The 19,983-nt window shown below is 36.9% G+C and overlaps 1 protein-coding gene across 5 annotated transcripts in view; it reads left to right on the forward strand.

Moving 5' to 3' along the window:
- The window catches only part of LOC144582184 (uncharacterized), a 1,185,294-nt gene that overhangs the window by 1,005,860 nt on the left and 159,451 nt on the right, over window positions 1-19,983 (forward strand). For 4 of the 5 annotated variants that reach the window (XM_078369864.1, XM_078369863.1, XM_078369861.1 and 1 more), the window contains one exon: window positions 1,663-4,620. The exons of the other annotated variant lie outside the window; for it this stretch is intronic. In XM_078369864.1, coding sequence (XP_078225990.1) covers window positions 1,663-1,822 — 160 coding nt within the window. In that variant the 3' untranslated portion in view covers window positions 1,823-4,620. Of the gene's footprint in view, window positions 1-1,662; window positions 4,621-19,983 lie in introns of those variants that run through there. 5 annotated transcript variants of the gene reach the window in all.

The raw sequence follows: 19,983 nt of genomic DNA on the forward strand, positions 1-19,983 counted from the left end.
GTATTCAGTTAGGAAAGTAAGAAGTCAAATTGTCTCTATTTGCAGACAACCTGATTGTATATTTAGAAAACCCCATCATCTCAGCCCAAAATCTCCTGAAACTGATAAGCAACTTCAGCAAAGTCTCAGGATACAAAATCAATGTGCAGAAATCGCAAGCATTCCTACACACTAAAACAGACTTAAAGAGAACCAAATCAAGAGGGAACTCCCATTCACAATTGTTACAAAGAGAATAAAATACCTAGGATTACAACTAACAAAGCATGTAAAAGACCTCTTCAAGGAGAACTGCAAACCACTGCTCAAGGAAATAAGAAAGAAAACAAACAATTCGAAAAACATTCCATGCTCATGGTCAAGAAGAATCAGTATCATGAAAATGGCCACACTGACCAAAGTAATTTATAGAATCAATACTATTTCCATCTACCTTCCTGTGACCCTCTTCACAGAACTGAAAAAAACTACCTTAAACTTCATATGGAACCAAAAGAGAGCCTACATAGCCAAGACAGTTCTAAGCAAAAGGAACAAAGCTGGAGAAATCATGCTACCTTACTTCAAACTATACTACAAGGCTACAGCAATCAAAACAGCATGGTACTTGTACCAAAACAGAGATATAGACCAATGGAACAGAACAGAAGCCTCAGAGACAATACCATATGTCTACAACTATCTGATCTTTGACAAACCTGACAAAAACAAGCAATGGGGAAAGATTCCTGTTTAATAAATGGTGTTGGGATAACTGGCTAGACATGTGCAAAAAGCGGAAACTGGACCCCTTCCTGACACCTTACATTAAAATTAACTCCAGAAGGATGAAAGACTTAAACATAAGACCTAACACCATAAAAACCCTAGAAGAAAATGTAGGCAAAACCATTCGGGACATAGGCATGGGCTAAGTCTTCATGACTAAAACACCAAAAGCAATAGCAACAAAAGCCAAAATAGACAAATGAGATCTAATTAAACCTCACAGCAAAAGAAACAATCATTAGAGTGAACTGGGGACCAACAGAATGGGAAAAAATTTTTACAATCTACCCATCAGACAAAGGGCTAATATCCAGAATCCACAAAGAACTAAAACAGATTTACGAGAAAAAAACCAAACAACCCTATTCAAAAGTGGGTGAAGGACATGAACAGACACTTTTCAAAAGAAGACATATACAAGGCCAACAAACATATGAAAAAATGCTCATCATCACTGGTCATTAGAGAAATGCAAATCAAAACCACATTGAGATACCATCTCACTCCAGTTAGAATGGCAATTATTAAAAAATCTGGAGACAACAGATGCTGGAGAGGCTGTGGAGAAATAGGAACACTTTTACACTGTTGGTAGGAGTGTGAATTAGTTCAACCATTGTGGAAGACATTGTGGTGATTCCTCAAGGACCTAGATATAGAAATTCCATTTGACTCAGCAGTCCCATTACTGGGTATGTATCCAAAGGATTACAAATCACTCTAGTATAAAGACACATGCACACACATGTTCATTGGAGCACTGTTTACAATAGCAAAGACCTGGAACCAATTCAAATGCCCATCAATGATAGACTGGACAAGGAAAATGTGACACATATACATGATGTAATACTATGCACCCATAAAAAACTGATGAGTTTTTGTCCTTTGTAGGGACATGGATGAATCTGGAAACCATCATTCTCAGCAAACTGACACAAGAACAGAAAATCCAACATCACATGTTCTCACTCATAGGCGGGTATTGAATAATGAGAACACGTGGACAACAGGAGTGGAGCATCACACACTGGGATCTGTTGGGGGGGAATAGGGGAGGGACAGCAGGGAGTAGGGAGGTAGGGGAGGGATAACATGGGGAGAAATGCCAGATGTTGGTGACAGGGGAATGGAGGCAGCAAACCACATTGACTTATGTACCTATGCAACAATCCTACATGCTCTGCACATGTCCCATGAAACCTAAAGTGCATTAAAATGTGTGTGTCATATATATGTATGTGTGTGTGTGTGTATTATATATATATAAATATACATATAAAGGACATTGGGATCAAGAGAATAACTCAACTTTTTATTCTAGACTATCAGTTGATTTGGCTTATGAGTTATGGAAATAAATACATTCCAAATAAAAAAAATATAAAAATTAGCTGGTGGTGGTGGTGGCAGGTGCCTGTAGTCCAAGTTACTCGGGAGGCTGAGGCAGGAGCATTGCTGGAACCCAGGCGGTAGAAGTGGTAGTCAGTGAGCCAAGATGTGCACTCCAGCCTGAGCAACAGAGTGAGACTCTGTCTCAAAAAAAAAAAATTATATTTGTTATATAATTCAATAGCAATAATACATGTAATCTATTAGGGAATCATACCACTTTGAAAAATTTGGACCACTTGCATATTTAAAAATAATCTTTCCACATAATGGGGAAATAAAATGTAAAAAAAAGCCACTCATCTTGGCAACAATATTCATGGGACTGAAATTGATAGAATTCCAAAGACAAAAATAAATTTTTTTCATTCATGGTCATATGGAAAACCCTGCATTCACTATATCTGGATTCCTAAAGAGTGACATGTGATAACTATGACTCCAGTCTCTTTTCTTTGCATCAATCTTCTCTTTCTTTTCAATGCATTTTCAGTGGAAAAGATAATGAAACTGAAACACTGGGAATCGGGATATGTCTGATATTTGCCTGAGAAATGCCATGGCCTCAGGTCTAAGTAGCTAGCCAAATAATATTTTACCTTCACTACTGATAAATTGGTTGGCAGTGAAAATGTTCTACTCATTTCAAATATACTGGTTTGTATATTAGGTGCCAAAACAATTTATTTGAATATTCTTATGATAAAACTAAATAATCCTGTTGCTAATATGTAATGTAGGCCTATGTTGCTGATTCCACAAAAATTCTCAGGAGAATTGATGTTTGTCATCAGAAAATATCTCAAAAGAATTACTTTTTGGCATAGATAAGTGTAGTTAAATGCCCAGTCTTTGTTCCAGTTAAAGTTATAACAAGAATGTTACTGTTTTTCCTTTACTTTCAATAACTTTTGGCTTTTTATCATTCTTTTTGGAAGAACCAGAAGTGTTCTCCCAAAAAGAATTAAAAACCATGTCCCCATTAGGTGTTTATAATTGTTGATGGTGATGGTATCATTTTATAGCAATTTCTAGCTATACCTCCAGTACTTTCCAGTGAAGTCAGAAAACAGTAATGACAGAATGTTCTAAAGCTGAAAGTGAAGCATATACCTCAAATGAGGAGAGGGTTTGATATACTTCAAGATCTTGTACTAAACCAAGGTTGATTTTTAAACCTGCATATCACATGCGGATCAATAATAGAAACTTGACCAATTGAAACAAAATGTTGAACTGTTTTAAGTTCTATTTGATAAGTTCATTTTTTTCTTTCCCATTTCCTGTCCAGCTAAATTTTTGAAATGGAGTCTAACTCTGTTGCCCAGACAGGAGTGCAGTGGTGCAATCTTGGATTACTGCAGCTTCCACCTCCCAGGTTCAAGTGATTCTTCTGCCTCAGCCTCCCAAGTAGTTGGGATTGCAGGAGCTCACTCCCATGCCTGGTTAATTTTTGTATTTTTAGTAGAGACAGCATTTCACCATGTTTGCCAGACTGGTCTTGAACTCCTGACCTTAGGTGGTCTGTCTGCCTTGGCCTCCCAAAGTGCTAGGATTACAGGCATGAGCCACCACACCCAGCCTGTCCAGCTAAATTCTGTATAGTAATTCTGCCATTGTTTAAAACAGCACTTTATCAAACTAACTTCTTAATAGTTTATGAAATACTGCCATTTCTATTATTTCCCCTTATTATGACAACTAAGTTTTGACAAAAATAGAATTCCCAGAAAGAGTAAAGAACAATTTTTTTCTTCCAATAAAACTAAACTGCAGATAAAATAATGTACTTTTCAGCAGTGGTATTAATATTTGAATTTTAAATTAAAGTCATCTCAAAATATTTAATCCTGATTTACTCTTAACAAAAATACAATTTTTCAGCTAACCTACAAGTTTCTGAATTGTGGAGCTGATTTATAGCTTATATAAAAGGTATTTTTAATAGAAAAGCAAAATTAAAATTGAAGATAAAGAATTCTACATGTTTCAATTGTTTTCAACCCCTCTCACTGATTAAGACTTGACTCAGGTATAAACTTAATGAGGCAATGGATGTGTTTCCAAGGCAGGTGAGCAAGGAGAGGGAGTTAGAAACTATCTGATGTATGATATACAGATTTCTTACACTAAGTAAAATATAAAAGACCCAGAAATATTTTAAATTAAGGAATATTTTTAATAAGTGACTCATCTATTATAAATTTGGAAACAGTTATTTAATACTGAAGTTAAAAGCTTAAAAGTCATCATTCTCACTTACTATGGGACACATGAATCTTTATATAATTCAATGAAGCCACTTTTTAGCTTTTATAAATGTTCAAGATTGTGTTGGTTGTTGGAGAACTAAAAAAAAAAGTTTGTGTAAATATCTGTGACCCATCCTGTCTCAAAAAGTTAACTACAAAAAGCATGTTTCAGTCATTTATCAAATATATGATTTGTGTTTTTAACATTTTAAAGGTTTCCTTCTTTCTCTGTTGATAGCATCTGTTTTGATGCACAAATTTTTTAAATTTTCGTGAATCCTAATTTGTCTATTTTTTTCTTTTGCTGCCTATGCCTTTGGTTTTATGTTCTAGAAGTCACTGCCCAACCAGATGTTATAAAGTATTTTCTCTTAAAAATCTTATTGTTTTAGGTCTTTGATATCCAGAATATATAAAAACTAAAACTCAACAACAAAAAAGAAAATCCAATTCAAAAATGGCCAAAGGGCTTCAATAGACATTTCTTCAAAGAAGATATATAAATGGCCAGTACACACATTTAAAAAATGCTCAGTATCACTACTTATTAGCAAAATGCAAGCTAATAATATAATTAGATACCACCTCACACTCATTTGTATGGCTATAAAAATACAATAACAAGCATTGACAATAATGTGGAGAAAATAGAACCCTTATTCACTGTCAATGTGAATATAAATGGTATGACTGCTGTGGGAACAGTATGACTTTTCCTCAAAAAAATAAAAATAGTTTATAATTCAGAAGTTCCACTTCTGGGTATATACCCCCCAAAACTGAAAGCACGGTGTTGAAAAAAATACTGTTCACCCATATTCACAGTAGCATTATTCATAATAGCTAAAGCAACCCAAGTGTCCCTAACAGATGAATGAATACATAAAATGTGTTTTATACATAAAATGAAATATTATTAAATCTTTAAAAAAGAAAATTCTTCAATACACAACATGTGTGAAACTTGAGGACGTTGTACTAATAATATAAGCCAGTAACAAATAGACAAATACTGTATGACTTCATTCATATCTGATACTTAGAGTCATCACAGTAATTGAGACATATATATATATATACATACATATATATGTGTATATATATATATATATAAAATGATGGTAGCGGGGGGTAAGGGGAGGGAGGAATGGGGAGTTATTGCTTAGTGTATGTAGAGTTTCAGTTTTACAAGGTGAAGAGTTATGGATGAATGGTGGTGATAGCTGTACAACACTGTGAATTTCTGTAATACCTCTGAACTGTATACTTAGAAATGGGTATAATAGTAAATTTTATTTTGTGTGTTTTTTACCATAGTAAAAAAAATAAATAAATAAAGGGTGCATGTAGATGTTACGAGCTAGAAATAAAGCTTGAGTTGGAAATAACTAAAGAGAAGTACATTTTCACTGGGCTTTTTTTAAAGAGTAGGTTTAAACCTACTCTTCTGAAAAAAAGGTGTGAATGCAGTTAGGCAAGAGGTCATTTAGGCTGGGAGCACAAACTTATGAAAGTGTAGAAAGGCATGGAAGATCTACTTGTTTAGGGAACATTGAACAGTTCCAGTTCGCTGGAATATAAAATTTCAAGAGCTAATGTTAGAAAGATAGCTTATGGAAAGACTATGAATGATCTGAAAAGTTTATTGAATTTTTCTTTAAAAAATGATAAGTCATTGAATAAGGAATGTGATGACTAAATACACAGTTTCAAAGTGAGATTTCAGAGGCAAAGAGAGGTGAGAATTGAAGAGTTAATAAGTTGATTGTAGGGAATTACTTAAAAGGCTACTGTAATTTTGCCTGTATGGGTAAATAACAGTGGGTATGGAAAAGGGAAGATAGAAATAGAAGGAAAACATTGTTAAAACTGAATTGACAGGGCTTTGTAAGTAATGAGAAAAGTGAATGGAAGGGAGAAACGGGAAATGAGAAAAAAAATGGCAACATTGTTAAATGGGAAATTGAAACATAGGAATTGAGAGGAAAGAATTTGTGATGGGATCAACTGATAAGAGTTCCCTTTGAGGCCTGATGTGTTTGATATGTTACTAGAACATGCATGTAGAATTATTTTCCATGTAATTAGAAGTGTAGATCTCAGGAGAACAGTAACAGCTAAAGACATACATGTGAGAATTATGGAGCCTGGTTGAGGTCATGGGAATGGCAGGGTCAAAGTATGACCTGGACTGAAAGTCAGGAGGATTGGGTTTTACACTCATCTTTACATATCTACAAAATGGTCTTGTCCTCTTTGTAGGGTTGTAGTAGCAATCCCATAAGTTGGTGAATTTGAAAGTTCTTTATAAAATACAAAGCACAATATATACATCAGAGACTCCAAAATATTAAATATTTGCCAGTCACAAGATGATTTATTCATTTAATATTTTATTCATTATTATGTACAAATGAATATACTTTTTCATTTTTTTCTTTTAGTTACATTTACACCCTTTGAACCCACTTATCTTTGTCTACATGTATGATGTCTGTACTGTGCCTTTTAACACTGAGGACACTATAATGTGGAAGAGTAATGTGGAATCCAAACTAAATACACAAAGAATTTTTTGCCCTTGGGAAGCTTTCAATTAAGCTGGAGCATCAGCATATGCACAGAAAGCACGGTAAGAAGTAGGCAATGCAAAACTACCAAAAGAGGATGTATGTCCTGGGGGAATGCAGAGTAGAAAACAGTCAGGTGGCTGGGAGTTTTAAATGAAAGCATTTAGGCAATGAATTATGTTCAGTCCAAATTGTAAAAGGGAGTGTGAGGCATGGATTCCTAGAGAGAAGGAAAGAAGGTGCTCCAGGCATTTGTTACAGTCGATTTATTCAGGTAATAGCCATGCTAATGAAGACTGCTGTTACCCATAATCACTACTGTCTGCCAGCAGTTCCTGAACAGTGTGCACAGAAATCACTTGGGAGCTCAAACTCTTCACCAGTAGGTTCTAACTCAGGATGTCTGATAAATATACTAAAGCATATGCATTCTTTTGGCCCTCCCAGGTGATTTTGATGTGTCCAGACCCCTGTTTAGATACCACTATGCCAGTTATTTCCAAGGTTGTTTGTACATTTAAATTACTTTGAAACTTGAAAATTCCAAAACTCAACTTATGCCTCAAAGTAAGTAAATCCCATAATATCTGGGGGTGAGGGGAGAAGAAACATTCATCAGTAGTTTTTAAGTTTCCCAGGTGATTCCAGTGCACAGACAAATATGGGAACCACTGCAATTTCCTCTCTCCCTCAATTCACTCCCTAGAAGGATGAGAAACTCATATGTGTAGAGGAAACAAGATGGATTCCAGAAGTACATGTATGCCAATGTGCTAAACAAAGAAGCTTCTGTTTGGAAAGGGGTACACATTTCTGTAGAGAAATGTTTGAGATGCCATATTCCTTACTGGCACCTCAATATCTTGGCTCCTCTGTTTAAAAAAATTTTTTGTGTTGCTCTTTTTTTTTTGTGTTGCTCTTCCTTCACTTCTCCCCATATAGCTAGTGTTACAGAAGTGGCCTGGGGGTTCATCCCACAAAAGAAATGTAATTCTCCCTCCCTTTCCTTTAGGACAATAATCAGAAAGAGACTGGAGAAAAAGAAAGGAGTTATGAGGCATCTTACATAATTTTGATTGTGTATGGAAAATATATGTTATTTAATAAAGATAAGTCCTCCAACATAGAATATAAGCAGCTGGCCAGATATTAATGTGCTTGACCAGTCACTTTCAGATAGGACTATCCAGTAAATCCACACTATAAAACTGATGAGTTAAGGTCTTATTACATCATAAGTCTCAGGATTTTTCATTCGTTTGGCAAATGAGTTTTCCCTGGTTTGCTTCTTCTTGAAAAGAGCCATTAGAACATTTTGTTTTCCATACCTCTAGTGTAGCTTATTTCCTTTGTGATTGCAGTTTAATCTGAAGTGATATATTAGCAGATTTGGAACTCAATTATCTGTATCTGTCCATTCTTACATTACTATAAAAATACTACTTGAGACTGGGTAATTTATTTTTTTAAAAAAAAGAGGTTTAATTGACTCACTTCCACATGGCCAGGAAGGCCTCAGGAAACTTACAATCATGGCAGAAGGCAAGAGGAAGCAAGGCATGTCTTCACAAGGTGGCATGAAAGAGAGAGCTCAGGGGAAAGAGATAGGAAATTATCAAACAACTAGATCTCAAGAGAACTTCCTCACTATCGTGAAAACTATCCCATGAGCAAATCACCTCCCACCAAGTCCCTCCCTTGACACATGGGGATTACAATTGAGGATGAGATATGGTGAGAACAAAGGGTCATACCATATCATTTCACCCGAGCCCCTCCTAAATCTCAGGGTTTTTTTTTTCACATTTCAAAACAATCATGTCTTTCCAACAGTTCCCCAAAGTCTTAACTAATTCCAGCATTAACTCAAAGTCCAAGTCCAAAGTCTCATCTGAGACAAAGCAAGTCCCTTCTGCCTATGAGCCTGTAAACTCAAAAGCAAGTTAATTTCTTCCAAGATACTATGGGGTACAGGCATTGGGTAAATGTTCCCATCCCATCTGGGAGAAATTAGCCAAAACAAAGGGGTGACAGGCTCCGTGCAACTCTGAAACCCAGGAGGGCAGTCATTAAATATTAAACCCAAAATAATCTTTTTTTATTCCATGTTTTACATCCAGCAAATGCTGATGCATGGGGTGGGCTCCCATGGCCTTAAGTAGCTCCTCCCCTGTGGCTTTGCAGAATACAGCCAATGCACTGCTTTCACGGGCTAATGTTGAGTGCTTGTGGCTTTTCCAGGTGCATGATGCAAGCTATCAGTGAATCTAACTTTCTGGGCTCTGGAGGATAGTGAGGGCTCTCTCACAGCTCCACTAGGCAGAGCCTCAATGAAGAATCTGTGTGTGGGCTGGAACCCCACATTTTCCTTCTGCACTGACCTAGCAGAGTTTCTCCAAGAGGACCCCACCCCCGCAGCAAACTTCTGCCTGGACATCCAGGTGTTTCCATACATTCTCTGAAACTGGTGAAGCCTGCCAAACCTCAACTCTTGTCTTTTTGCATACTGAGGCCCAACACCACATGGAAGCCACGAAGGCTTAGAGCTTGCATCCTCTGAAGCACATACTGAGCTGTACCTTGGCCCCTTTTAGGCATGGTGGAGCTGAAGTGGCTGGGACACAGGGGCCAAGTCCCAAAGCTTCACAGAGCAACAGGGCTCTGGGCCAGGCTCATAAAGGGATTTTTCCCTTCTGGGCCTCTAGGCCTATGACAGGCAGGGCTTCCATGCAGGTTTCTGACATGCCCTGGAGACATTTTCCCCATTGTCTTGGCAATTAACATTCAACTCCTTGTTACTCATGCAAATTTTTGCAGCTGGCTTGAATTTTTCCCAAGAAAATTGGTCTTATCTACCACATGGTCATGTGGCAAATTTTTTAAACCATTATTCTCTACTTCCCTTTTAGACATAAGTCCTAATTTCAAACCATCTCTTTGTGAATGCATATAACTAAGGGCTTTCAGAATAAGCCAGGCCACCTCTTGAATGATTTGCTGCTTAGAAATTTATCCCACCAGATACCATAAATCATCCCTTTCAAGTTCAGTATTTCACAGATCTCTGGAACACGGGCAAAATGCTACCAGTCTCTTTGTTAAGCATAACATGAGTGACATTTACTACAGTTCCCAATAAGTTTCTCATCTCCACTGGAAGCCACCTTGGCTTGTACTTCATTGTCCATATTACTATCAGCATTTGGGTTAAAATTATCCAGAAAATCTCTAAGAGGTTCAAAATTTTCCCACATCTTCCTGTCTTCTGTTCCAACCTCTGCCTGTTCCCCAGTTCAAAAGTCACTTCCACATTTTCAGGTTATCTGCATAGCAGTACCCCATTTCTGGTACCAATTATGTTTATCAGCCCTTTTTTGTACTGCTAGAAATATACTTTCTGAGACTAGGTAAATTATAAAGAAAAGAGGTTTGATGACTCACAGATTCACATGGCAGGAAACTTACTATCATGGCAGAAGGTGAAGAGGAAGCAAGGTATGTCTTCATGAGATGGCAGGAGAAAGAGAGAACACAGGGGAAAGGTCCAGACACTTATCAAAAAACCAGATCTCATGACAACTTTCTCACCGTCATGGAAGGAGCATGGGAGAAACAGCTCTCATGTTCCAATCACCTCCCACCAATTCCCTCCCTCGACATGTGGGGATTACAGTTCAAGATGAGATTTGGGTCAGGTCACAGAGCCAAACCATATTCAGGTGACTCTGTGCCTAAATAATTCTCTATTGAAAGGACCTTGGAAGTCATAGCACATGAATCTGTTATGACCCTGTCTTGAAATCCTTAGGGTCTAGTGATAGTCAGGGAAATACATATCAAGAGAGGAAAGACTGCCTTTGACTAACCCCCATTTCTAGTCTATTTTATGTTCCTCCATCATAGTTGGGGATGTGAACCTCCTCAGACGTGAGAGAGATAGCAACAAACATAGCTTCTACCTTTAGAGGCAAGGCTAACCTCTACAGTAGTTGCCTCATATGCTAATATTCCCAGGAATAGTTTGGGGACCTTATTTAAAGTCAGGCACCATGAAGAAAACAAATGTTCTTCCATTGTGAAGTGGTAGACAGGGAGACTATTCTCAGCCATGTCTGAAGTTCTACATCTGCCATCTGTGCCCTTCCCTTGGTTGTTGGAGAACTGTATGATGAGAGGCTCCTGGAACATCAGAATAAAGGAGCCAGGCAGCAAAGGGACTGATCAGTGGAGTTTTTCACACCTGTTTGCACAGGACAAGCTTGCCCTATTCAGTTCTGAGGTATCAAGAGCACAATTTGGAGTCTCAAAGCAGTGAAGTCTTTCACATAAAGTTACACAGGACAAACTGGCCCTCCTCAGTCCTGAGGGATCTAAAGCATAGTTTGGACATTCCTGCAACACAAAACACACATGTAAAATTCTTTAGGGTTTAAGAGTTAACAGAAGAAATACTCAGAACTGTCATATTCACAAAAGAGAGAAGCAACAATGTTAGTTCAAGGTACATAGAAACACTGGGCTTTTACTACTAACAGGGAACAATGTGGACTTCTAGATCTCAGAGATGATAAATAAAAGCTTGGATATTTGAGGAAGCTAGTTCAGGCTAGTTTCAAATCCTTCAGGAGCAGACTGTCTCTACTGAGCTTATTTAGAGGCCTAATGTAACTCAGCAATAAATTTGGCTTGAATGGAAAAGGCACAAGCATATATGCACTGGCCTATCCCATTGGCAGAACAATCAAAATGTGTACCCTAATTCCCTAAGTAAGGAGAGAATTACATTACAGAATCTCACAATTGAAAGGAAGCTTAAAGATTATCTATTATCAGGATCTTTGAGGCCAGAAGTAGGTTCATTCATTCATTCAATTATCTACTTATTTATTCATTTAACAAATATAAAATGAATACCTGGAGATGGCACTCCTGATGTGATTCTTTTCTTATAACTATAGTCTCCTGCTAGGAAGAGAAGAAACTTCATTGGTTCCCAGGCTGCCATTAAGCTGACTTGAGCTAATAGTCTCTATTATAATGATATACAGGAGACAAAGGTCCATAAAAGACAAGTCACCACTGTTTATGATGGTATGCTTAGAGTTCCTTGGTTACCACTAGCACAGGAAGTTGCGTTGTCAAGACCAATGAAGAAAATGTATATTAATTGATGTTCATGGAGTAGGGTAGTCAAAGAAAGCAGAGCATTAGAAAACACTGGCTGCTGGAACACGAAGAAACCCAAACAGTTACAGATTCTCCCTCATAACCCCACTGTAAATGAAAAATATCTTAAGCTGAAAATTCATTTAATATACCTAACCTACTTAACATCCTAGCTTAGCCACCCCACCTGAAATGTGCTCAGAACACTTACATTAGCCTAATGTTGGGCAAAATCATCTAACACAGAGCCTATTTTATGATAATTGAATATCTCATGTAATGTATTGAATACAGTAAATTCTCATGTATTCAAATAATTGAATATCTCATGTAATGTATTGAATACAGAAAGTAAAAAACAGAACAGTTCTATGAGTATTCAAAGTGCAATTCCTAGTGAATGCATCTCACTTTTGTATCATAGTAAAATGGAAAAATCCTAAGTCAGCCATCTTAAGTTTGGGACTATCCATATATTTATAGACTGTCTGAGAACAGGCCTCTGATTATGGAAGTGATGACACAAAAATATTTCTTTTAAAAATAGTAATCTTAACTATACTACAAGGCTACAGTAATCAAAACAGCATGGTACTGGTACCAAAACAGAGATACAGACCAATGGAATAAAACAGAGGCACCGGAGGCAACACAACATACATACAACTATACAATCTTTGATAAACCCGACAAAAACAAGCAATGGGGAAAGGATTCCATGTTTAACAAATGGTGTTGGGAAAACTGGCTAGCCATGTGCAGAAAGCAGAAACTGGACCACTTCCTGACACCTTACACTAAAATTAACTCCAGATGGATTAAAGACTTAAACATAAGACCTGGTACCATAAAAACCCTAGAAGGAAATCTAGGCAAAACCATCCAGGACATAGGAGTAGGCAAGGACTTCATGAACAAAACACCAAAAGCATTGGCAACAAAAGCCAAAATAGACAAATGGGACCTAATCAAACTCCACAGCTTCTACACAGCAAAAGAAACAGTCACTAGAGTGGATCGGCAACCAACAGAATGGGAAAAAATTTTCGCAGTCTACCCATCTGACAAAGGGCTGATATCCAGAATTTACAAAGAACTCAAACAGATTTACAGGAAAAAAACAAACAAGCCCATTCAAAAGTGGGCAAAGGATATGAACAGATACTTTACGAAAGAAGACATATATGAGGCCAACAATCATATGAAAAAATGCTCATCGTCACTGGTCATCAGAGAGATGCAAATCAAAACTACATTGAGATACCATCTCACGCCAGTTAGAATGGCGATCATTAAAAAGTCTGGAGACAACAGATGCTGGAGAGGATGTGGAGAAAAAGGAACACTTTTACACTGTTGGTGGGAGTGTAAATTAGTTCAACCATTGTGGAAGACAGTGTGGCGATTCCTCAAGGCCTTAGAAATAGAAATTCCATTTGACCCAGCAATCCCGTTACTGGGTATATATCCAAAAGACTATAAATCGTTCTACTATAAGGACACATGTACACGAATGTTCACTGCAGCACTGTTTACAATAGCAAAGACCTGGAATCAACCCAAATGCCCATTGATAATAGACTGGATTGGAAAAATGTGGCACATATACACCATGGAATATTATGCAGCAATCAGAAATGATGAGTTTGTGTCGTTTGTAGGGACATGGATGAATCTGGAAAACATCATCCTCAGCAAACTGACACAAGAACAGAAAATGAAACACCACATATTCTCACTCATAGGTGGGTGATGAAAAATGAGAACACATGGACACAGAAAGGGGAGTACTAAACAGTGGGGTCTATTGGGGGGAAAAGGGGAGGGCCAGTGGGAGGGGGAGGTGGGGAGGGATAGCCTGGGGAGAAATGCCAAATGTGGGTGAAGGGGAGAAGAAAAGCAAAGCACACTGCCATGTGTGTACCTACGCAACTGTCTTGCATGCTCTGCTCATGTACCCCAAAACCTATAATCCAATAAAAAATAAAAAAATAAAAAATAGTAATCTTTGGCAAAATAGGCATAGGAAGTAGGATTATCCTTCAGGACCAGAAGGTACCAGTATTTAAATACACTCTGTTGAATGTCAATAACTTCAAGGTGAAAGAAAGAACTGAGAAAATAATCAGGCAGGCAAATATGATACTTATAAGTATTATAAGGGGAAGAAAAGTCTGGCCTGCTGCATACTTGTTCATAACATTAGATGCCAAAGGACAATAGAGTAATATCTTTAGAGTTTTAAGATATAAAAGAGTGAAGGTATCATTCATTTATGAAGGCATGCTATTGTCAAAGGAGTGGGAAATAATTATGAGAATAGGGAATCAGAGTACTATTAAGTAATAAAAAATCAATTTAATAAATATATATCAAACGTTGTGTCCCACAGATACTACATTCACTTATTCTCCTAAAGGTCATTTCAACTCCTTGACAATTATTGTTGGAATAGGACCTAAGTTCCACCTCTTCTCTGAAGCTGCAGGACACTCACTTATATTTGAATTTCAGATAAATACAAATTTCTTGTATAGATATCTTCTGTGCTGTATTTGTAACATACCTATACTAAAAAGTTATTCATTGCTTAGCTGAACTCCAGATTTAACTAAATGTCCTGTATTTTATCTGGTAATCTTATTCCAATTGTTTCTCTCTCTCTCTCTCTCTCTCTCTCTCTCTCTCTCTCTCTCTCTCTCTCTCCCCCCCCCCTTCTCTCTCTCTGTCTTCCAACACTAATATCTCTTCAGGATACTTAGCAAAACTGAATTTAGCTTTGAAATTAAAAGTGAACTCTGGAGAAAATTGTTTGCAGGCAAATTCTGCTTTCATCCAATCCTGAAGTAGTGAGTACAGGGTCTATGTTATGGATAATAGCAGAAGAAGAAAGGGGAAAGCCAAAGTGAAAACATAAATTAATAGTTCAAAAAAGGTAATTTCTCACAATATTGACTTTCTTATGAAACATTTCTATGTAAGAAATAAAAATTGGGGTGGGGGGAATCTTTCAGATTTTGTCCTTAAATGCACACCATGCTTTGTTAATAACAACTAATGGTGGCACACAATTTGAACCAAGTACCTAGTTTTTCAATCATTAAGTAAATTATTCACAGTCTCTGTTTGGTGCTGACTTGATCCATGTTTCTCATTTTTTCGCACCAGCTTTCAGTGAGAAATAAACCAGATGCTCTTTTTAAAACATATTCCTGAAAGTCTATGATTTTAAAAAGGCAATAGATAATTTTTTTATGGAAAAGCACTGAAAGGAAAATGATTTTATTCTTAAAGAGGCAAATAAGTAAGAAAATTTCAGATCAGGTTTCATTAATGACTTAGAGAGTGAGACCTTAAAGAAACTCCTCAGCCAGTGCTTCAAATGTTAACAATCACAACAGCATTCTAAGTCCCTGATCATTGCGTTATGAGAACAGATTTTGTTTTTGAGGGAGTCTGGATGTAAATCCATCACCAACATGTGGCAAATGATCCAGAACACACGTCCCTTACCAGTGGGCAAATAACTTGTCTTTCACTTAGAAGCACAAAGCTCTCATTACCTGATTCCATGATTTGTTTCATCTACCAAGTTTCTCCCATGTGGTATGACTGTCTTTGAGGCAGCAAGTTACTTCTGATGTGTTTATCTTTAAGTGTAACATGTCCAACATCCCCAAACCTGCAGCTCTTTCTCATTGCAATAAAAGAGACCACTCTTTACCAAGTCGCTTAAAGGATACCATCTAAGACCCAGCCTTGATTCTTCTCTTTGCCTCACCCCTCACCACCAATTCTTTAACAAACTATCAATTCTGTCTCCAAAACACATATTTGATAATCTCCGCTGCCATATTTCACACCTGCACTACAGCGACAACATCCTCTATGGCCTCTCAGCTTCCACTCTTGCTCCTCTACCATCCATTTTCCATACAGCGGCCAGGATGAAGTTTTGTAAATCTAAATCTGATTATATTGCTTCCTTGCATAAAAACTTTCCAGAGCTTCCTTCACTTTCAGAAGCAGATTTAAACTCCTACAAGTGTTGTATCATCTGAGTACGTCTCCAACTTGATCTCAAGCCTCTGTTTTCCTTGCACACTATTCTCTCATCATATTAGCATTCTTTCTTATCTTCAAATACAGCAAGCTCTTTCCCACATCAGAAACTGCACTTAGCATTTGCTTTGATTGTATTTATCTGGGTTCTTCAGTGATTGCTTATTATTATTCTTAGCTTAAAAATCACCACCTCTAAGAGACCTTCACCAACTATCTTAAATTTCATCCCACCTCACTCCGTTTTTGGTGCTCCCTGATCATCACTCTTCAGTTTTCCCTCAATCTGTAAGCAACTTGTTTATTTTTTTCTTATTCATCACTGCATTTCCAACTATTAGCATAGTATGTATCACAAAATAGGTGCTGAGCAAATATTTGTTAAATGTGTAAACTCCTTAATGCCCAGTAGATTATCCTGTAAACTAAGAACCCATAGGAATAGTAGCACTGCTGACTACCACAGTGATGATAATAGTATTCGCAAAGCTGCCCAGGAGAATCAGTGTTCCCCACCTGATTCCTATTGGTGTGATATTATTAAATGTGAGATTCCCCAGATGACTTTAGGATTTATTATTATTTTTCTTTTATTCCATGACTAAGCAACATTTTTGTCTTCTACCAGGAAGAAAAGCAGTCAGCTGTCAACATCTGTCAGCAAAGTTGGATAGAAAGTTTCTCCAGCTGGGTGCAGTTTCTCACGTCTGTAATCCTAGCACTTTGGGAGGCTGAGGTGGGCAAATCACCTAAGGTCAGGAGTTCAAGACCAGCCTGGCCAACATGGTGAAACCCTGTCTCTACAAAAAATTAGCCGGGCATGGTGGTGGGGTCTGCTACTCAGGAGGCTGAGACACAAGAATTGCTTGAACCCAGGAGGCAGAGGTGAGCCGAGATAGTACCATTGCATCCAGCCTCAGTGACAGAGTGAGACTCCCTCTCAAAAAAAAAACAAAAACAAAAACAAAAAAAAGCATTCTCCAAAGACCTTCCCATGACTGGAAGTCTGGAACCATAACTTTCACTTTGGGTTTAGCAGCCACTGAATTGTATTTTACAAACTTCCAGATTCTTAGAGACATTATTGTAAGATGTTTTTCACTAACTTAAAGTTCTCTACTGTTCTAGATTTATATGTAGTAGACTTTTTGTTGGAATATCTAGTTTTGAATATTAATAACTGTTTGTTTTAGATATAATGCAGCATTATCATAAACAATTCAAACTCAGATAACAATGTCTAAACAAATTACAGAGAATATCTTATTTGAGGTAATTTTTATTACATTTACCATCCATTAGCCCACAAAATATAGCAGTTTACAGATAACAGCTATACCTGAAGAATAAAATAGATTTTAGTCTACATGTAATTTTGATTTAAGTTATGGCTATATGTTATAAATCAAAGTGATAAATATGTATAGCAATTTCTGTGTTTTAAAAATCCATTCATCAAGGTGCTTATTAAATACTTATTGAGCCACTGTCATCTTCTAGGCTCTAGACTAGATTGGAGGGATTTGATGATAAATAAAGTAGCTGGTATGTGTTTCCTCCTGGAGCTTACAGTCTAGCAGAGAGGACACATAGCACTGTGTGAATTTATGCAATTTACTTCATTTATCAAATGAGAGGATATATCTCATTTTGTGGGGAAGAGATAAGGTTGTCCATAAAGACTCCTGGAAGAAATGACAAGTCTGTTAGAACAAAGAGGTCTGTAGGACGCTTACTGAGGCAGAATGTGGGATACATGGTTACAGGCAAGGGAAGAGCATGTACAGAGGAGGCCTGGAGGCAAAAGAGAGCACAGATAGAGGAACTGGAAGGAGTACAGAAACATAGCATACATAAGAGGAAGTTGCAAAGAAATATTTGAAGGGTCTGGATGATGCAGGATCTTATGAGTATAGTTAAAGAATTTGGAGTTGTTATAAAGACAATGTGATACAATTGGGAATAATGTGATCAGGTTTATGCTTTAGAAGGTCTTCTCTGAATGTACTGTTGCAAATGGATGGGAGGGAAAGAAGACACTAGGTAAGAAATTTGCCAAAAATAAAACCACTTTTAGTCAAAAATATAATGGGGTAAATTAAAATTAAATATAAATGCAATGACAACTCCAGACAGATGGTAAGGTTCACAGAGCCAAACTTGGATTCAAATGCATAAAAAACATAAAATTTGATCTAATCAAATGCAAGATGTATGCTAAATTCATGTTCTACTAAAATGTAAGACACTTAAATAAGGAAATAGAAAAGTAGAGCAAGTGAAACCACATTAGCACAATTACTCAATGCCCATCCCATGCAGCCATATGATGTGTATTTTCCTCTAATATTATCTAAATGGACACTGCTGCTGATGCCTCATCCCCAGGAAGGTAATGGGATAGTTTCTGAAGCATTTCTTAACCAGTACTAGTACAGCATTAATTCTTTATTCCACATGATACATAAAATTCTTTATAATCCTATTGTTCTTTAGAGAATTCAGAATAAAACTACTTGATGCCAGACAATTATTTAAGATTGTTACATAATGGCATGCCATTGTGTTCTTTCTCTGAATAATGTCACCAAATATGCACATCTTCACCTTGAATGCTGATGACATAGTGTTAGGATGTCACGGTTTAAAATGTACGTAATTTATTATTTCCTTAACAATTTTACAACTGCATAGCTTAAAAATGTTAACAGACAACTATTTTGACTTTTTCTTTTTGTCAGTTTATTCAGCTTTCTCTAAAGAAAGGAGAAATACTTCATATACACCTCTAAACCTGCACATATAGGCAGTGTAAACTTTTAACAGTATGAATTGAAATAAATTGTTAAGTGCATGTTCAGTTCCAAATTTTGAAGCAAAAATAACTTTGAACATTTTGGGGCTAGAATTAACAAATATTATAGAATTTCCTTCCCACATTTGAAATTTTAATTTCATAGTATTTTCAGTCCTCTGGGCTGAAATGAGGACCAGATAATATTTTAGCAAAAAAGGTGTTTTGTTTTCACGCTTTCATCATGCAAAAATAACCCAACTAATTTAGCCCTAACTTCCAAAAAATATTCAGTTTTATGCAGAAATCAACTATGTAGATCTCAGGCCAAAAGGAATATTTATCAGAAAACTCTGAAGCAAAGACTTTTATAAAAATATGCTCTTCCTTAAAGTTTTATTTTCAGTCATCTTTGACATGATGTAAATGAATTACTGCATTATTGCTTCCTAGTTATCTCTTATCTTTGCTCTGCCAGGAGTTTGTGAGATTTTTTTTTATAAATTTTGATCATTTAAAATGATAAATCCCCAGGGTCAAGCTTAAATATTGTAATTTTAAAATAATTATGAAATATAATAGCAGTTCACACTTTTCGTGCTTTCAAAATGCCAGAGACTATGCTAAATGTTGTGTATTTATCATCTCTTTTAAATGTACCACAATCTGGAGAGGAAAGTATTATTGTTATCTCCAATGTCTAGCTAAGGAGACTAACCCTTAATGGGATTAAATAGTTTGTACTAAGCTACTGTATTCCTGGGTGATGGAGTCACAATTCCCCTACCTCATGCCTCTCTGACTCTATACTCCACTTGAAAGTGGCAACCTCCTTTAGAACAGCCCCAGTATAGCCCTAATCAATATAGCTAGAGACACTTCCCCAGAAGAGACAGAAAAATAGTCAGCAGGTTCATGAAAAATGTTCACCATTACTAATCATCAGGAAAATGCAAATCAAACCACCATTTCACTTCAC

Source organism: Callithrix jacchus, chromosome 4, assembly GCF_049354715.1.
Source record: "Callithrix jacchus isolate 240 chromosome 4, calJac240_pri, whole genome shotgun sequence".
Lineage (NCBI taxonomy): Eukaryota > Metazoa > Chordata > Mammalia > Primates > Cebidae > Callithrix > Callithrix jacchus.